Genomic DNA, 17,910 nt, shown 5'->3' on the forward strand with positions numbered 1-17,910 from the left:
AAAAAAAAAAAAAAAAACTAAAAAAAAGAGAAGTGATTCTGTGGACCGAGAAGACAGCCACAGCATATTTTCAGATCTCACTAGACACTGCCACTTCCTTGAAAAGGAAGGAATACGTTTCAAACAGGAACAACAGGCAGGGGTTTTCGATTGCATCATTATTTAAGTAATCAAGAAGAGTGGATCAGGCAGACGGTGGTAGAAGATAGGGGTTTCCTGCCCATTTGCCAGGAAATGATGATATTGACAAAGAGCACTGCCTCAAACTGTCATCAGGCCAAAGGGTAAGTGGCGTGGGTCAGGAGAACTTGAAATGCCCTAAAAGCTTTCGGTTCTGAGGGAAAAAAAAAACAAAACTGTTTTTCAAAATCTGATGATCCTGAAAATGTTTCCTTGTCCTGTTCAGCCATGACTTTGAAGGCTGCCCCAGCTTTCCAGAATTGCAGGGTGCATAATTGCAATATGCAGGGGGGAAAGTCTGCATTGCCTTCCTAGGTTTGATACCGAGGGTGTTACAATGTCCTCGCTCTCTGGGGAACCAAAGTTCTCAGGCAGCAGTCCCAGGAGGAGGGGACATTGTTAAGAGATGATCTGGCAGTCACTTAAAAAATAGTGTGGGGCCAGCAAGATGGATCATAGGGTAAAGGGGCTTGCTGCACGGGCCTGAAGATGTAAGTTCAGTTCCCAGATTCCATGATGGGAAGAGAAAAACAGCTCCTGGGAATTGTCCTCTGACCTCCTTGTGTGTGCCACTATGATAAACAAAATAGTTAGGAAAGTGTGTAAGCCAAGTGTACTGACCTACTGGTGATCCCACCGTGTAAACAGGCAAGAGGATCGTGAGTTCAAGACTAGCCTGGGTGACACAGGAAAGGGCACTGTGGTATTTTATTATTTTAATTTATAACATTTTTCTCACTTTAAGAAAAATATTTAGCTGGGGATATAGGTCCGCCAAGATGCCCGCCTGCCTGCCTTATATAAACCCTGGGTCCGAGACACACACGTTAAAGAGATGTTTGTCCTAACACCCAATTTGGGGGCTGACTAGCACACACACAAGTTCCTGTTCCATCCCCAGCACCAAATAAAGCAGGTGTAGTGGCACATTTGTATAATGCCAGTACCAGGGAGAGTTACAGCAGGAGGATCAGCTCAGAGTCATCCTTGGCTACTGAGTTTGAGGATTCTTAAGACCATACCAATCAATCAATCAATCAAACCTAATTTTGATTTTTCTGCAAAAGAGCCTCCCAAAATTCTTTGAGCTTTGAGTCCCATGAAGCATAACGTCTACTGCAGCCGGGCATGGTGACAAAAACCTTTAACCCCAGCACTCAGGAAACGGAGGCAGACAGGTCTTTATATGTTCAAGGCCAGCCTGATCTATTTAAGTCCCAGGCCAGCTGAGGCTACATAGTGAGGGCCTGTGTCAAAAGTCCTTTACTGTGAGTATTTCTGAACCAAGAAAATAAATAGATGACTCTAGAAGAAACAGGAGGAGTTTTGAGAGACCCTGGCCGGAAGCCTGTGAGTAGTAAGAAGGCAGTGCTGTGCGGCCTTACCTGCGCCAGGCCTTCCTGACATGGTCCCGTGTGAGCCAACTCAGGCGAGACTTGGCCCCCTGGGCTCTCACCTTCCACCTCTCTCTGCCCACCCACAGGTCTTCTTGTGGGCACCCTGGATGTGGTGCTGGACTCCAGCGCCCGTGTGGCCCCTTACCGAATCCTGCACCAGACCCAGGACTCGCAGGTCTACTGGACAGTGGCATGTGGTAAGTTCCCTGAATCATGAAGTTACACTGGGAAGGGAGGGACAGGAAACCTGCATTCGTGATGGGGTGATGTCTACCAAGAACCCTGTGATGAGAAGCTCATGGGGACTTAGGCCTGGACTTCACCAGAACCCGTGTTCTCCCAGTCTCCCTTGTTTCAAGGGAGATGTGGTTGGACCTCATAGGTCCATTCCATTTCTTGCTCATATTCACCTATAGCCCCCTCACTGACATGCCTAGCATCTGGACGCTCTTACACACGTGCTAAGAAATCTGGTTCATCTGGCAGCCTGGGTCCCCAGCTGAGGTGGGTCAAGGCAGCTGTTGGCCCTCTTATTTTGGCTCTTACTAGGAACGAGGTCCTTGTTAATCAGTGAGGTGACATATTTTCCCTTCTTTCTGCTCTGTTGATTTCACTGATGATGATGGGCCCCATGGAGAGTGCTAGAGAGCTGCCTTCTCTCCTGGGTATAGAAAAACCTGAATGCCCCTCACAGAAAGAGGTCTCAGAGGAGCTTGTGGAAGATGAGAGTGCCCCTCACAGAGAGAGGGCCTCAGAGGAGCTCACTCAGAAATGAACCCCAGTGCTAGCCATCCTGTTCAGTGCAAAGCCTCATTAAATAGAAAAGCCCATGAGAGAAAGTCATATATTGATGGGTAGCTGGAACATTGAGACCTTCACCTTGCTTGTATTGGGCCTGGGATAATGGTTGAGTCATCAGTGTTTGAGGGACTTTGTAGCATATATCCGCCCATGAGTGACGGGAGTCTGCAGAAACTGCTGTGTTTCGATGAGGTGAGCCCACCTGCACCAGAGCAGGAGGATGCTCAGTGTGTGCTGGTCAGGCTGATGTGGCTCAGTGTGCAGAGGACACTTCCTGAGGAGCAGCTGCTCACCTAAACTCCACACGGATACTTCAACCCTCTCGGTTTGAAGATGAGCAAAACAATGGTCCAGAGCAATCAAGTAGCCTGTCTAGCATTACAGAGCTGCAGGCCCAAGGCCTGGTCCTGTATCAGCAGACACCTCTCTGGTCACAAGCCAGGCTGTTAACATCCCTGCAGGATCCTGGTATCCCTCGGTGGCCTGAGGTAAGATGACAGTTCTCTTGAGTTTGTGGACCTCAACCAGCCACTGTTGTGTATGCCTACAATCTCAGGCTGAGAAATGAGGATCATGAATTTGAGACCAGCCTGGGCGACTTAGCATGTCTCTATCTCAAAATAAATAAGTAGAAACTAAGGGTATAGCTTGGAGGAATGGCTGTCTAGCATCATGAATCCCTGCATTTGGTCACTAGCACCACGTAAACTGGGCGTGGCCATGTGTACCTATAATCCCAGCACTCAAGAGGTTCAGGAAGGAGGATCAGGAATTTTGTCATCCTCTTTGGCAAGTTCAAGGCCAGCCTGGGCAACATGAGACCCAGCATGTGGGATGGAGAGGAGGGTCTTTGAGTTCAAGGCCAGCCTGGTCTACAGAGTTCCAGGACAGCCAAGGCTACACAGAAACCCTCAAAAAAACCAAAAATAAATAACATCATATAAATGACTAGAAGTGTAGTTATGTGGTCCAGCGCTTGCCTAGCATGTGTGAGACACTGGGAGGTTCAGCACAGAAGGAGATACGTAGCCCTTGCAGTTGGGCCCCAGCTTCAGGGTAGAGGTAGCCAGTCGAGATTAAAGCACAGGCAGGTGGTAACCTAGACATAGACTCTCTGCCCTGGGTGCTACATCCCTTCCTCCTTGGCACTCTCAACAGTAATGACTCTATCTTTGTCAGCAAGTAAACTCTGAGAGGTCACTGTGCCCAAAGCCAAGTAAAACACAGCAGGACCCTAGAGCACCTGGTTTTCAGACCCACAGGGATCATCAGGAAACTACAAGGATTACTTCAGGAGATTGGGGTTCTCTGAAAGGTGTGATCCATCCCAGTAGGATCTAGGAACTTTATGAGCCTTGGTCACACACAAGGAGGCAAGTTACTTTAAAAAAAAAAAAAAAAATTAAGCCAGGCGTGGTGGCGCACGCCTTTAATCCCAGCACTCGGGAGGCAGAGGCAGGTGGATTTCTGAGTTCGAGGCCAGCCTGGTCTACAGAGTGAGCTCCAGAACAGCCGGGGCTACACAGAGAAACCCTGTCTCGAAAAGCCCCCCCCCAAAAAAATTAATTAATTCAGTGTGTGTGCTCACGTGTGTGTGTGCACACGCATGCTGTGTGCACCAGACTGGCTGTCCCAGGAGTTTTTAGGTGATTTTCCCCTCTCTGCCCCTCTCCTCTCTGAAGGAGTCCTAGGATGACAGATCCAGGCCATCATCTTTACAGGGCTCCAGGGGATCCAACTTGGGCCGTCCAGCGTGATCACCCACTGAGCCATCTTCCTACCGAGTTACTTAAGATGGGCCTTGAAGAGTATCTTCTCTGCCCCAGTGTCCTCTCTCAGGGAGCATATCGAAAAAGGCCATGGCACCAGGGGTAGCCCCAGGGTCGGGGAGTGGAGGGGGTGACAGGTGGCAGCCCCTTCAGTGGCCATGGTTCCTTGTGCTTCTCCTTTACCTTTCCTCTTGCACCAGATTCCATCCCTGCCCTAGCCTTGCCTGTGCCTCCCTCCCCACGACAGTCTGGTCACTGGCTCAGAAGCAGCTCGCCAACACCAAATGTCCTGCTGGAATGTGCCGGGTAAATCAGTCTCACACCTCGGTGTTCAGGATGTCCGGGACCTGTCCACCTCCATCCCCAGACTCCCCCCTAGCTGTGTCCTGGTGTCACACAGGGAGCACACCTGATTTCCCACAACCCTCTGCTGCTCTCTGTGCAGAGTGTGTCCCTTCTCTGTTGAGACTCACCAGATGTCACCTCCCTGGATTCCTCAGACCCACACATCTACTTCCCACTTTCCTCCTCCCTGGGCGTGGCCTGGCTGCCCCATCAAGAACTCACGAGGGAGGATGAGAGCCGGGTGCACCAGGCAGCTGGGCTGACATTCTCATTTTGTCACTTACTTGCTAGGTGGCTTTGGATAACTGACTGAACTTCTCTGTGCCCCAGTGTTATACTGTAAGGTGTCTGAGGTGTCCTGGATGAAGTGAGCTCTGTGGACAATTCTGAAAACAGGAGTGACACTCAGTAATCTAAGCAGCTACTGCATCTTTTTCATCCCCAGTACCTGACAGAGATGGAATAGTTTGTGTCCTTAATATTAAATAAGTGACTTACTTTCAACTATGAGATATACACCTAAACATTAATAATCAAAATAGAAACAGGTGCAGTCAGACAGAATGGCAACTTGATCCATCTACAGTTGCTGGAAATGTGCACATAAAAGAGAATGGCCCTGGGGGCTGGAGAGGTGGCTCGGTGGTTAGAGCACTTGCCACCTTGGTTCCCCGAACCTGTGGTGGCTCCTAACCAGCCCCAGGAGATTTAACCCCCTCTTCTGACTCCTGAGGGCACACAAGTGGTACACATGCATGCAGGTAAAGCATTTATGTGCATAACTCTAAATTTTTTTAAAAAATGAAATGATCCTGAGAGTTGCATTATGTGTCAGTTTAACTTCTGAATGTGATTGGGGGTTCTTGGCCAGATATAAATCCCTTCCTACCAACCAGAACTCTGTGCAGCAGGAGAAGGAGGCCATAAGAGAAAAGCACAAAGAGAAGCCAGGAAGGGGAACTGGGTGGCTGAAGGGGCTTACAGGGGGACTGAGACTGTGTGACTCACTGAGGTATCTAGTGCTTCCGGATCGTGTCTTCATGTGGCCGTCCTTCCCCAGGCCCGCCAACGGAGAGGCTCTGTGCTGTGAAGTTGCTTGTCTGATGAACTGCTTGAGTAAGAAGCAAACAAACCATCCCTAGTGAGGGCAAGCCAGGCTGTAGCACAGCCATGAGCAGAGAGCCATGGGTGGGAGGAGATGGTGGGGACCACCAGGCCTAGCCAGGAAGGGGTCCCCACACAGCACAGCTGGTACAGGAGTGTTGCCAGTCAGAGAAGGGTGTCTCCTCAGGGCTGAAGGTGCGGCTCAGTGATGAAGAATTTTCCCAGAACACCCTATGCTCTGACCTTTGGTTCATAGGTCATAGTATGTGGGCCTGGCTGTGACACATGGCTGCTTTTCCTGCCAGGACCCATGAACTGCTCCACCCCAGCACAGTTAAGAACACAGATTGCTCCCTCCTCCCGTCCTTGTTACGCATCCGTTCCGAAAGGTTTCCAGTTTAGGTTTCTTGCTTCACCTCCTAGGGCTACTTGTCTAGACCCTTGATGAAAACAGATAGGCCCCGGCCTGTGGGAAGAGCACTGTGCTTCTTTTCCACTCTCTGTGCAAATCTCAGACAGATGCTGGGGAGAGGGGGGAGGCCAGCAGGAGACAGTAGCTGTTTGCCTGCCTTGCAGGGAATCTGTCAACAATGGGACAAAGAAATCTGATCAATTTACCTGCTTACCTTGTAGATTCTCTCTAGAAGAACAGGAATACAGAGCCAGAAATTCCTCTTGGTAGGGGTAATAGAAAGTGTAAACAGGAAAGGCTCATGCCTTGGAAGGAGGTGGTCACTTGAATAGAGCACTGGGGACCCAGCTCTCTGCTTGAGTTTGAGATCTGATTTCATCCCCTCTCACTAAACCAGGTTCTTCCCGAAAAGAGATCACCAAGCACTGGGAATGGCTAGAAAACAACTTGCTTCAGACGCTGTCCATCTTCGACAACGAGGAGGACATCACTACCTTCGTCAAGGGCAAGATACACGTAAGGCCCATTTCCCCTTACAGCCAACCCTGCTCCCTTTGTGAAGTGCTAACGGTCGCACACAGTTGTTGCTCCGTATCTGTGGGATACAATGAATTCCATGGATTCAACCAACTGTGTGTCAAAAATATTTGGGGAAAAGGATTATAGATTTACTGAACAGTCAGTCTTTCCTAGGCAGTACGGAAGAGCAGAGCATTCCTGCTGTGTTCGTGTTGTAAGATAAGCTGAAGCATGCAGGAGGGTGGACAGGCAAACTCTCAACACACATAAATTGATGTATCTCTGGGGGTCCTAGAACCAGTGCCCTGCAGACTCCAAGAACTGGCTGTATGTTCTGTCCTGTCTCATCTTTAAACAAGCTGGTGTAGGTTTTGTTCCCATTTCACAGGATGAAAACTGAAGTCTTCTCTCATTTTCTGATGGGTGATTGTCCCTTGCTCTAGTTGGGATCTTGAATATCCCCCAAAGGCCCATGGTTGGTTCTCAGCCTGTGGTCTTATTGGAAGATGCTGGACCCTTTAGGGGGTGGGAACTCATGGAAGGCAATGAGGTGGGTGGAGAGGTGCCCTTGAATGGGGATATTGGGACCCTGGTTCTTTGCATTTTGGCCACCACAAGGTGGACAGGCCTCTTTGGCTACACACTTTCCACCATGGTATGCTGTGCCATCACAGGCTCAAAGCAACAAGATGCTGCAGCCATGGACTGAAAACTTGGGATCCATCAGACCAAATAAAAATTAGCCTGCTTTGCTTTTTCACGGAGTTGTCAGGCTAACAGAAAGCTGACCCACACACCTGCAGAGCCCCTGCCTTAGCTGGCCTTTAGCCTGGAGTGTGTATTCCTTCTGAAATGCCTTATACATATGCGGATATGTAATTGTGTTTGCCGGAGCCTTGACCAACAGGGAAAGACATTGGAAATCTCTTTTTTTCTTGGTGTATTGTTTGTTTGTTTGTTTGTTTGAAACAAAGCCTCTCTGTGTAGCTCTGGCTGGTGTGAAAGTCCCTATGTAGACCATGTAGACCAGGCTGGCCTTGAACTCACAGAGCTCTGGCTGCCTCCTGACCTCTGCAAGCACTAGGATTAAAGGCATGTACCACCAGGCCCAACTTTTCCTGGGTTTTTTGAGATACAAGCTTAGATAGTTCATGTTCACCCTGAACTTACTATGTAGTCAAGGGTAACCTTGAACTCTTGACCCAAGTACTGGCATCTAGACATGCACCACTAAAAAACAAACCTTACAAGTTAAAAGATGCATACCTTCAGAGAAACCCTGTCTCGAAAACCAAAAAAAAAAAAAAAAAAAAAAAAAAAAAAAAAAAAAAAAAAAAAAAAAAAAAAAAAAAAAAAAAAAAAAAAAAAAAAAAAACCATACCTTTTTATGCTGATATTCTTGGGGTGTGCCCTGTGGTGCATTGATCGATGCTGAGTGACTGACACGTGTTACTCCTATGCTCCCTGGAGCCTTGATTACCTCAAACAGTGGAAGCAGTGCCTCCCAGCCCTGTAAGAGGGAACTGCTTCTCCTCCCTCTGTAGTATGAGAACAATAATCTTACTCGAGTTTTCCAGTACTTATTTTGTTATGTGCATTATCTTCAGGGGAGTTATTAAGTCATGTGTAGTATACTTAATGGAATATTTTATAGCCAAATAATGGTTATGAAGCCAAGCATAATAGCACACACCTGTGATCCCAACACGCAGGAGGCAAGGAGAAGCTTGTGAGCTTCTGACCAGCCTGGGCTACGTGGAGATTCCCGGGAGGACCCTTGGTGTGCAGAGTTTTGCTGGGCAGTTTCTTTCAGCAAGCCTTGTGAAGTCACTGTATTGGAACACCGTAGACCAGGGCAGCTTGGACTGAGTTTCTGAGCTCTTCTTTGCACACACTGGAGTTCAAGGCGGGACCTGGTCATCTTATAGCTACAGGGAAACAGGCAAAGCCAAGCTGCCCCTCTTCTGCTGGGTAGTAGTAATGAAGCAGCCTTAGCACGTGTCTCCTAAGCGCTAGCTCTGACCCACACAGCAGCAGAACACTCAAGCTAGGACGACCGCCACACTAGCTTCAGACTCAGCCATCTGCCTGCCTTGCCTCCTGAGTGCACCATGCCCAGTTGCCCTAGTATCCTCTTAAAGGCATGTCCCCAATGACCAGATGACCTCCCACTTGGTCCCCCCTCTTACGAGTCCACCACACCAACTCACAATAATGCTGTGACAAGGATGAGGTCTCTCAACCTCTGGGGACCACAAGCTAGCCCATGGAAATTAGGAAGCATAAAATTGGAAGTGGCTGAGCAGGTAAAACACTCACCTTACAAACACAAGGACAGAGATTCAAGTCCCCAGTGCCCATGTAAATGCTGAGTGGCCTGCGGCAGCCCTCTGAAAATCACAACACCGGAAGGTGGTGCAGCCTAGTGAGGCAAGCCAGTCAATGGCTCTGGGCCCAAGTAACAGACCCAGTCTTGATGTGTAAAGTGGGAAGCAATCAGGGAAGACAACTGGCAGCAGCCTCCTACCTCCACACACGTGCACACGAGTTCATGCTCACACCTGTGAACATACACCAGAAAACACCCGTCTGGATGATAGTTGAAATGCTATACGTTGGAATTGGCAGCAGCAGTTCACAGAAGGGACCTGTAAATGTTAGGAAAGAAGGGAGGGTGACAGTAATGCCCCATTTAGTAAGTTAGAAACTCTAGAGAAACCAGGAAATTAGATAAAGGAAGTAGAAATTCTTAGGCAAAAGCTAATATGTTAAAAACAAACAAACAAGCAAACAAAAAACCAAGGATAGAAAGGTAGGGTGGTGGACCCAAGGCAAGGAGCCTTTAGTAAGCCCCGTGGAGATGGAAGTGGAGACTGTAGAGCAGGCTGGCCGGGCAGAAACAGCAGAGGGAGCCATTATCTGCCCCACCCTCTAATGTAACTTACTTAACTTGAGAATGGAAAGAAAGGAGGCTTGGGCCCTGTGAGAGGGAGCAGCTGGGAAAGGCACTTACTGTGAGTCCCACAACCCAAGTTCTGCTCTGAGAACCCTCAGGGGGTGGGGGTAGGGAGAACCAGCTTGGCCCAGTCGCTCTCACAGGCAGTATGAACGCACAAATGCAAATCCACCCTGTGATGCTGACAGGTAAGGACGCCTGAAGGCTGACAGCTGAGGCCATGGGGGAGAGCACCTCCCTGCTCCCTGCCTTTAGGTCTCCCAGGGGCCCCTCTCCTGTCAGGGACTGAGCACTACCAGCCAAAACCTAGGAAGGGCACCTGAAGGGCATGACCACCTGTAATTCCAGCTCCAGGAAGGCTACCAACCTCTTTTGGCCTTCATGGGCATTGCTTTTACACATGCCTTACATTCACACACACAAATTTAAAAATACGTCTTTAACAAAAGAAAATGTCAGAATGAAATCCACTTCTTGTTTTGTTTTGTTTTGTTTTGTTTTGTTTTGTTTTTCGAGACGGTTTTTCTGTATAGCCCTGACTGTCCTGGAACTCACTCCAGTGACCAGGCTATGGTGGAAATCCACCTGCCTCTGCCTCCCAAGTGCTGGGATTAAAGGTGTGCGCCACCACTGCCCGGCCTGAAACCCACTCCTCTGTATGGTAATTTAGAAACAATCGGGGCCAGGAATGTAGCTCTGATGTTAGAGTGCATGCTGGGTGATCCTGGCACCACATAAACCATCAGTGTGGCAACAAGTGCCTGTGATCTCAGCATTTGGGCAGTAAGACAAAAGACAAAAGGTTTGGCTACAGAGAGTTTGAAGTCAGCCTAGGCTATGTAAGACTCCTAGTTCCTCCCTCATTTTTGTTTTTGTTTTTGTTTTAAATTAAAGAGGTCCTAGATTCAGGGTTCCTGGCCATTGCTCCCTTCTGAGACTGCTCCAATATGCTCAGTGGCCCAAACCATGTTGTCCCTCTAGGGCATCATCGCAGAAGAGAACAAGAACCTGCAGCCCCAGGGGGACGAGGACCCAGGGAAATTCAAGGAGGCAGAGCTAAAGATGCGGAAGCAGTTCGGCATGCCAGAGGGCGAGAAGCTGGTCAACTACTACTCCTGTAGCTTCTGGAAGGGCCGCGTGCCGCGCCAGGGCTGGCTCTACCTGACTGTCAACCACCTGTGCTTCTACTCCTTCCTGCTGGGGAAGGAAGGTGAGGTGGGGCAGAGGACCCCCCTTACATCGTGCCCAGCTCCCCCATGCCCCAGCTTCCCTGACCTCACTGCTGATCTGAAGCACCCACATTCCTATTTGGGTGCTCAGACATGGAGGGGTGGAAGTAAGCAGTGTCCTTAGGGAGCAGTCCACGGGAGCTTCTGAGAGCGAGCGGTGGGTCTCACCTTGCCGGCGTGTAATGGATGGTGTGTTTGTCCCTGTGCTTATCAGTGAGCCTGGTGGTGCAGTGGGTGGACGTCACACGCCTGGAGAAGAATGCCACTTTACTCTTCCCCGAGAGCATCCGTGTGGACACACGGGACCAGGAGCTGTTCTTCTCCATGTTCCTAAACATTGGTGAGACCTTCAAGCTGATGGAGCAGCTGGCCAACCTGGCCATGCGACAACTACTGGACAGCGAGGGCTTCCTGGAGGACAAGGCCCTACCCAGGCCTATCCGGCCACATAAGAACATCTCAGCTCTAAAGCGGTACGCCACCCTCCCGAGGAGTAGGGAGGTCCCACAGCCATGAGAATGGTCACTTTGAAGCCGGGACCACAGACCCTGCCAGGTGTCCAGCACGTGCCCTCACAGGCCCACTACCTGGGAAGGAAGCCAGCAATTAGACAACCATGACAGTATTGTGTCAGGAGAGCCACATATAAGAAGGGAGTCTTACTATCTCTTGGTCTCATATCAGGGTGCTGAGTGACAGAGAAGTCCCTCATTAAGAAGCAGTGGACAATAGAGCTAGAATATAAACCAACTTAGCTGCATCTAGAAGTCTTAGGTAAATGAGTCCTGGAATTGCTGGCTTTAGTATCATGGATCTGAGCCCTCAGACCCAAAGCTAGCAAGAGACAAGCTAAGATAAAGCTGAGGTCCTTGGTTGTGATTGGGGAATGGATCATGGTGGCCAGCACAGCAGTTCACTTCTGTTTGGGCCTCAGGTTTCAGCCTTACAGGACATCCATTCATTGGAGATTGCAAATGGTCCCTGGGCTCCAGAGCCAAGGGTGAGCACTGCTGAACTCAGCACTGATATTTTTTTTTTTTTTTTTGAGTCCAATTACTTCATGGGCTGCACCCCTTCACCAGGTTGCAGGCCCACAGTGCACCTTCTAAATCAGGATGTTGTGCAACATGTCACTCTCTTGATGGGAGTGTGACCGTTCAGAAAGATAGGCAGCAGTGCTTGGCAGGCAGTGTCGGAAGCTGTACATCTGGGACATGTTCAGGCTCTGGTTAGGGCGCCAGCAGCATAGGGCAGATGAGGAGCTCTCTTGGGAGCTAGGAAGATCCGTCTCTGTGGTCATAGACCCAGAACAGGCATGACCAGGCCGCCACCCACAGCGATCAGACTGTATTTCTCTGCAGCAAGAACCAGCGTACAATTTGATTTAACTCCATTGCTCCCAGCTAGGGCATCTTGTCTGGGTTATAGGGTAGTGTTAGCTCTGCCCTGTGTTGGGAAGAAGCTCGGGGCCCATGTCATGCTGGCCCTGAGCCAGGCAGGACACAAGCAACTCCAAGGACTGCCTGTCCTTCAGTACCAAGTGGCAGAGCCTCTGGATGGCCTTTCAAAGCATCCAGCCTCAAGGGAACCTTATGTTCTGTCCCTCCCTAATGCTTGGTATATAAAAACCATATCTTTTCTTGAGCTCCAGTTCCCAGGCATGAGTTGCTCACTGGAAGACCCCCAAGGATCTGGAATCCAGTGTGGAAACAGAAAATTCTTGCCCCACCCTGAATTTCCACTTTGTTTCCTCAGAGACCTAGATGCCCGAGCCAAGAATGAGTGCTACAGGGCCACGTTCCGGCTGCCCAAAGATGAGCGGCTGGATGGCCACACAGGCTGCACCCTATGGACGCCATTTAACAAGCTGCACATCCCCGGCCAGATGTTCATCTCCAATAACTACATCTGCTTTGCCAGCAAGGAAGAAGATGCGTGCCGCCTCATCATACCCCTGAGGGAGGTGAGCGTCTCTGCTCTAGCTGCTCTTGGGGCAGAACTCTGCAGCTGCTCAGGATGAAAGCTGGCCAGTCCTCCACACCACAGCCGGGTGGCTCCAGGCCTTCTTACTCAGGAAAGCTCCATGATTGTCCTCTGGGCTCTTGGGTCTCACTCCCAGACATGTCCTTCATGGCTTTCCTTTGCTAAGTGACAGTCCAACATCCATTGCCCAGGTAGACCTGGAGTCATCCTTGGTCTTAGCTGTTTCTTGGTTATTGCGTCCTAACCAGAGATGTCCTGACAGGACTCCCTCCAGAGTCTGTCCCTTCCTCTCCATAGCTACCACTGTCTCCAGGCCTCCTCAGGAAAGTCCCAACCACATCTAACCCCTTAGGGACATATGCCCCCAGTACAGCCAGTAGAACTGAAGGTGGCAGGCAGAGCATGGTGCCTAGCATCCTCTGGCACAGGGAACCCCAACTACCTCTTGAGATATATTGAGACCATCAGTACACCATCTGACCACCTGAGGCTTCCACACACCAACCATGCACATACAATCATTCACATATATGCATGCACACACACATCATATATACAACACACAGACCTGTTCCTACATATACACATGCATCCACTACATAGTCACATATACACTCTACACATACCTTCACACATATAAATACCACATATCCACATATGTCCCATAGGTGTGCAAACACCTATGCATGCAGGTGTACACACCCATGTGTTTATTCATCACACATTAATGCACCCCACTTAGATAAAGATACATCCTGCCCTGCTCAGTCTGCTCCAGCTCCTACAAACTACTCCAGCCGGTCTCATGCACACCTCAGAGTGGTTTTTATGCCTTCCGTTCTGTCCCTTGCCCAGGTAAGGCCAGGTCACAGCTCAGTCACTGCCTCCCCAGAGATACAAATAGTGACTTCCTGGGCTTCCTTATTGCCAGCTCTCACCCCTCATGACTAGGCCTAGCCTGAATCCCATTGTTTGTCCCCTGCTGGAGCTGGGCTGCACCCACTGAAGCCTATGTCACTCTTCCCACATGTTGCAGTCGGAGCCAAGCTTTGGGAAGAGCTGCTTCAAACAGCTCCCTGGGGACAGAAGCCTTGGGCGCCTTGGTGTAGAGGACACATGACATAGACGGGTCATGTTTTGAAAAACCAGCAGGAGCAGCTGGGTTTACATTTTACATCATCTTCCCAGAGACTGCGCAAGGCCACTGCACACACTCACCCCTGCATGACCCACATGTGCAGCTCACATGCAAGTGGCCGTGGCAGGACATCAATCCAGCTGGGCCACTCAGTGCTTCACTGCCTGTGCCCCTGAGAGCCCACACCCAGCTCTGTCTACATCCTAAGTAAGATGCAAACACCCCAAAGCATTCTTTTGCCCCCTCAGGTGACCATTGTCGAAAAAGCCGACAGCTCCAGCGTCCTCCCCAGCCCTCTGTCTATCAGCACCAAGAGTAAAATGACCTTCCTGTTTGCCAACCTGAAAGACCGTGACTTCCTGGTTCAGAGGATCTCCGACTTCCTCCAGAGAACGCCATCCAAGCAGACGGGCAGCAGCAGCGCTGGGGGAACAAAGGCTGGTGTTTCAGACCCAGCCCCAGAGGTGAGGAAGCCACTTAGGAGCAGAAGGGGGTGGGCAAGACTAGATGAAGAGCCTCCAGGTGCCGCCATCTGTTACTGCTGAGCCTGACCCCATGGCGCATGCCCAAGGGTGACCCCATGGTGCATGCTGGAAGGTGACGCATGGCCTAGTATACAGACCGGGGTGCACCTGAGCATCCTGTAGAGCACAGAACAGCCCTACTACAAGGAATTACTGAGTCAAATACAGTGACATGTCTCTGTGATCCTAACACTTGACGGTCTGAGATAGGAGGGTTACAGGTTCAAGGCCAGCTCAGAGAATTGCTGGGACTCCATCTGGAAAACCAAGGGCTAGGGATAGAGAATGCACACAGCCCTGGCTTCCATTCCCGTTATCACTAAAAAGGAAGGAAGGGACACGACAGTGACACTGTCCACCTTCACCAGACCTCAATGACAGGCCTAGCATTATCATCAGGCATTGTCTGTCCGGAGCACTGGTCATTGCCTAATCCAGCATGTTACTTTATTTCTGTTGGCTACAGCTGTCTGTCCAGGGACCAAGAATAGAACAACAGGTTAGGCAAAACACATGAGCTTACGATCAGCAAGGCAATGGGTTAGTGATCCCAGAACCAGGAAGGCAAACACAAGGGGATCCCTACAAGTTCAAAGCTAGCTTGAAATATATAGCAAGTTCCAGAACAGCCATGACTACATAGGAAGACCCTGTCTCAAAAAGCAAAAGTAAAGGGGGCTGGAGAGATGCTGTATAGTTAAAAGCTCTTCTGGAGGACCTGAGCTTGGTTCCCAGCACCCCTCAGGCAGCCCACAACCACCTAGAACCCCAGTTCCAGGCACCCACAGTGCATGTCTACACATTAAATAAAACCTAAATTTAAAAATACTTTTAAAGGCCCAAATCCAAAAAACCTCATATGCTTGTAGACTTTATTATATCCTAGGGTTATTGATTGAAACAAACAAAAACAGGATCCCTTGAAATTCTGTAAGAATTTGAGGGTATATTTTCTGTTTCTAAAAGAAACTCTCAGAACTGTGAGATGGCTCAGCAGCTAAAAAGTACTTGCTACTAAGCCTGGTGACCCGAGTTCAGTCCTTGGAGTCCACCTGGTGGAAGAGAACTGATGCCCACAGGTTGTCCTCTGACCTGCACACAAGTGCTATACTACCTGCACACACAAAAAGTGTGGGCCTCACCTCCCGCATGCTTAACTGTAGCAGAACATGACCCTGAGAAGACCTGGGCAGCACCGGGAGGAAGAGCCAGTTGCCTGTGAAAGGCGCTAACTGGCTATCATAGGTGGCTTTGGTTTCACACATCCAGAGAGGAAATGCAGACTGGGTCCCATCTGTGGCCTTGTACTTGGCCCCACTGACCCTTGGGCAGCTCCGTTAGGCACTTTCCCCTCTTGTTCTATTTTCTAGTCTCTCCCAACTCCTCAGGAAGCATCCGAGCCACCCGCCAGCCCATCCTCTCCCCTCAGCAGCCCTCTGAGTTTCAGTACACGGGAGATTCCTACTACTTCCCAGGGCCTGCTCAAAGTCTTCCAGAAGAACTCACCCATGGAGGACCTTGGCACGAAAGGGGTAAGGCCTGAGCACTCTCACTTCAGCTCATGCCTGAGTTGAGACCTCAGGAGGAAGGCTGGAGCCATCTCTGGGCTAGGTCTTTGTGGCCAGCACCATCCCTCATGGCTTTGTCAGGGTGTATGTGCCCCTTGAACTGCACTGGGTAGTGTCAGGTGGACCCGGCCAGGGCTTAGGGACAAACACCCTGCCTGGCCTGTGTTGGGGGTGCTTCTCATCAGGGGTCCTGGGCCTCTAATGGGAAGGGCCCTCTGCTGCCGAAAAGCTTGGGGCCAGGATAAGACCTCAACTCTTTCTTTATAGTCATGGCTCTGAACCCTGAGCGTTGCAGCCTCCTTCCATGGGTAATTTCCACAGCAGGCTACTAGCCTTGCCCAGAGAGGTGGAAGGCCTGCCCACCAAGGCCCCGGCACCAAGACTCCTCAGCTCCACACTCCATGTTCCCTCTCTCAGGCCAAGGAAAAGATGAAGGAGGAATCCTGGAACATCCACTTCTTTGAGTATGGGCGTGGCATGTGCATGTACCGAACAGCCAAAACTCGGGAGCTGGTCCTGAAGGGCATCCCTGAGAGCCTCCGAGGGGAGCTTTGGCTCCTCTTCTCTGGTGAGTGGCCCCATCGCCCCAGCCTTGGATTGGCCAGCCTTAACCCTCCCTCAAAGTTGTCTGTGTCTGAGGTACTGAGTGGACATGTCCTGAGCTTGCGCGGGGCCTTGGGTTCTGTCCCTAGTACCAAAAGGAAATTTACCTGAGGTGAGAGTTCCTCTGGTCCCTGAGCCAGCCTCCTGCAGTCAGCCAGGCAGAGGAGGTGCTGCCAGATCTCTCAGAGAACTGGGAGTAAGGACTACAGCCACAGGGCCCAGAGCAGCAGAGGCTAGCCCGGGTGTCGTCAGTGGGTGGCAGCACTATCAGAGGCAGGAAGATCCCCTTAAAGGCTCCATTCCTTGGGACACGCTCTGACAACATTCATACCTTTGGCCACTTGGAGCATTTCAAGAGACAGGCCTTCTGAATTTCTCAGAGGAGTCACCAGGGAAACAGCCTCACACCTTGTAACTGGTTCTCTCTCCTCCATGGGCTCTCCGTGTCTCAGTCAGGCCTAGCACTGTTGCCCAAGTCCCAGGAGGAAGAAGAGAAAGACAGCTCCCACCTGTGTCTCCCCAGGGGCCTGGAATGAGATGGTGACCCATCCCGGCTACTACGCTGAGCTAGTGGAGAAGTCCCTGGGGAAGTACACCTTGGCCACCGAGGAGATTGAGCGGGACCTCCATCGCTCCATGCCTGAGCACCCTGCTTTCCAGAATGAGCTCGGGATCGCTGCGCTCCGGCGGGTGCTGACTGCCTATGCCTTCCGAAACCCTACTATTGGCTACTGCCAGGTAACAGACCTTAGCAGGAGCCCTGCGAAAATCATCTCCTACTGTAACCTCCCAGGGGCAGGTGCTGGCCGTCCAAGCCTGTGATGGCCTTATATACACATGGTCCTGTCCATACTGTGGAGGAAGAACCTAACCTCCCAAAAGATGTAAACTTAGCCAAGTGCCTATAATCCTCACACTTGGGAGGCTGAGCCAAGAGGATTGCTGCAAGTTCAAGGTTTCCAGACCTTGTCTCAAAAACAGACCTGGTGCCTATATTCTCGGCACCTGGGAAATCCAGGCAGGAGGATCAGGTCACCAAAGCTACACAGAAAGTTTTGAGGCCAGCTTGAGTGGCACAAAACCTTGGTTTTTGCTTGCTTGCTTGCCAGCTTGTTTTGAACGGGGCTGTAGAGATGGCCTGAGGTTAAGAGTGTGCTGCTCTTCTAGAGAACCCAAGTTCAATTCCCAGCACCCACATCCGATAGCCTATAACAGGACATTCCATGTCTTTGGCCTCCACAGGCATTGTGCTCACAAGCACACCCACACGTGGACACCCACACACATAATCTTTTTTTTTTTTTTTTTTTGGTTTTTCGAGACAGGGTTTCTCTGTGTAGCCCTGGCTGTCCTGGAACTCACTCTGTAGACCAGGCTGGCCT

General features: G+C 50.4%; 1 protein-coding gene across 2 annotated transcripts in view; it reads left to right on the forward strand.

The window, feature by feature from the left end:
* Positions 1-17,910, forward strand: part of Tbc1d9b (TBC1 domain family member 9B) — a 38,038-nt gene that overhangs the window by 2,717 nt on the left and 17,411 nt on the right. For both annotated transcript variants that reach the window (XM_021211415.1, XM_021211414.2), the window contains exons 2-10: positions 1,664-1,774; positions 6,406-6,524; positions 10,465-10,693; positions 10,927-11,185; positions 12,468-12,675; positions 14,082-14,297; positions 15,728-15,889; positions 16,343-16,493; positions 17,052-17,266. In XM_021211415.1, the coding sequence (XP_021067074.1) occupies positions 1,664-1,774; positions 6,406-6,524; positions 10,465-10,693; positions 10,927-11,185; positions 12,468-12,675; positions 14,082-14,297; positions 15,728-15,889; positions 16,343-16,493; positions 17,052-17,266 (1,670 nt within the window). The remainder of the gene's footprint in view (positions 1-1,663; positions 1,775-6,405; positions 6,525-10,464; positions 10,694-10,926; positions 11,186-12,467; positions 12,676-14,081; positions 14,298-15,727; positions 15,890-16,342; positions 16,494-17,051; positions 17,267-17,910) is intronic.

This window comes from Mus pahari, chromosome 14 (genome assembly GCF_900095145.1).
Source record: "Mus pahari chromosome 14, PAHARI_EIJ_v1.1, whole genome shotgun sequence".
NCBI lineage: Eukaryota > Metazoa > Chordata > Mammalia > Rodentia > Muridae > Mus > Mus pahari.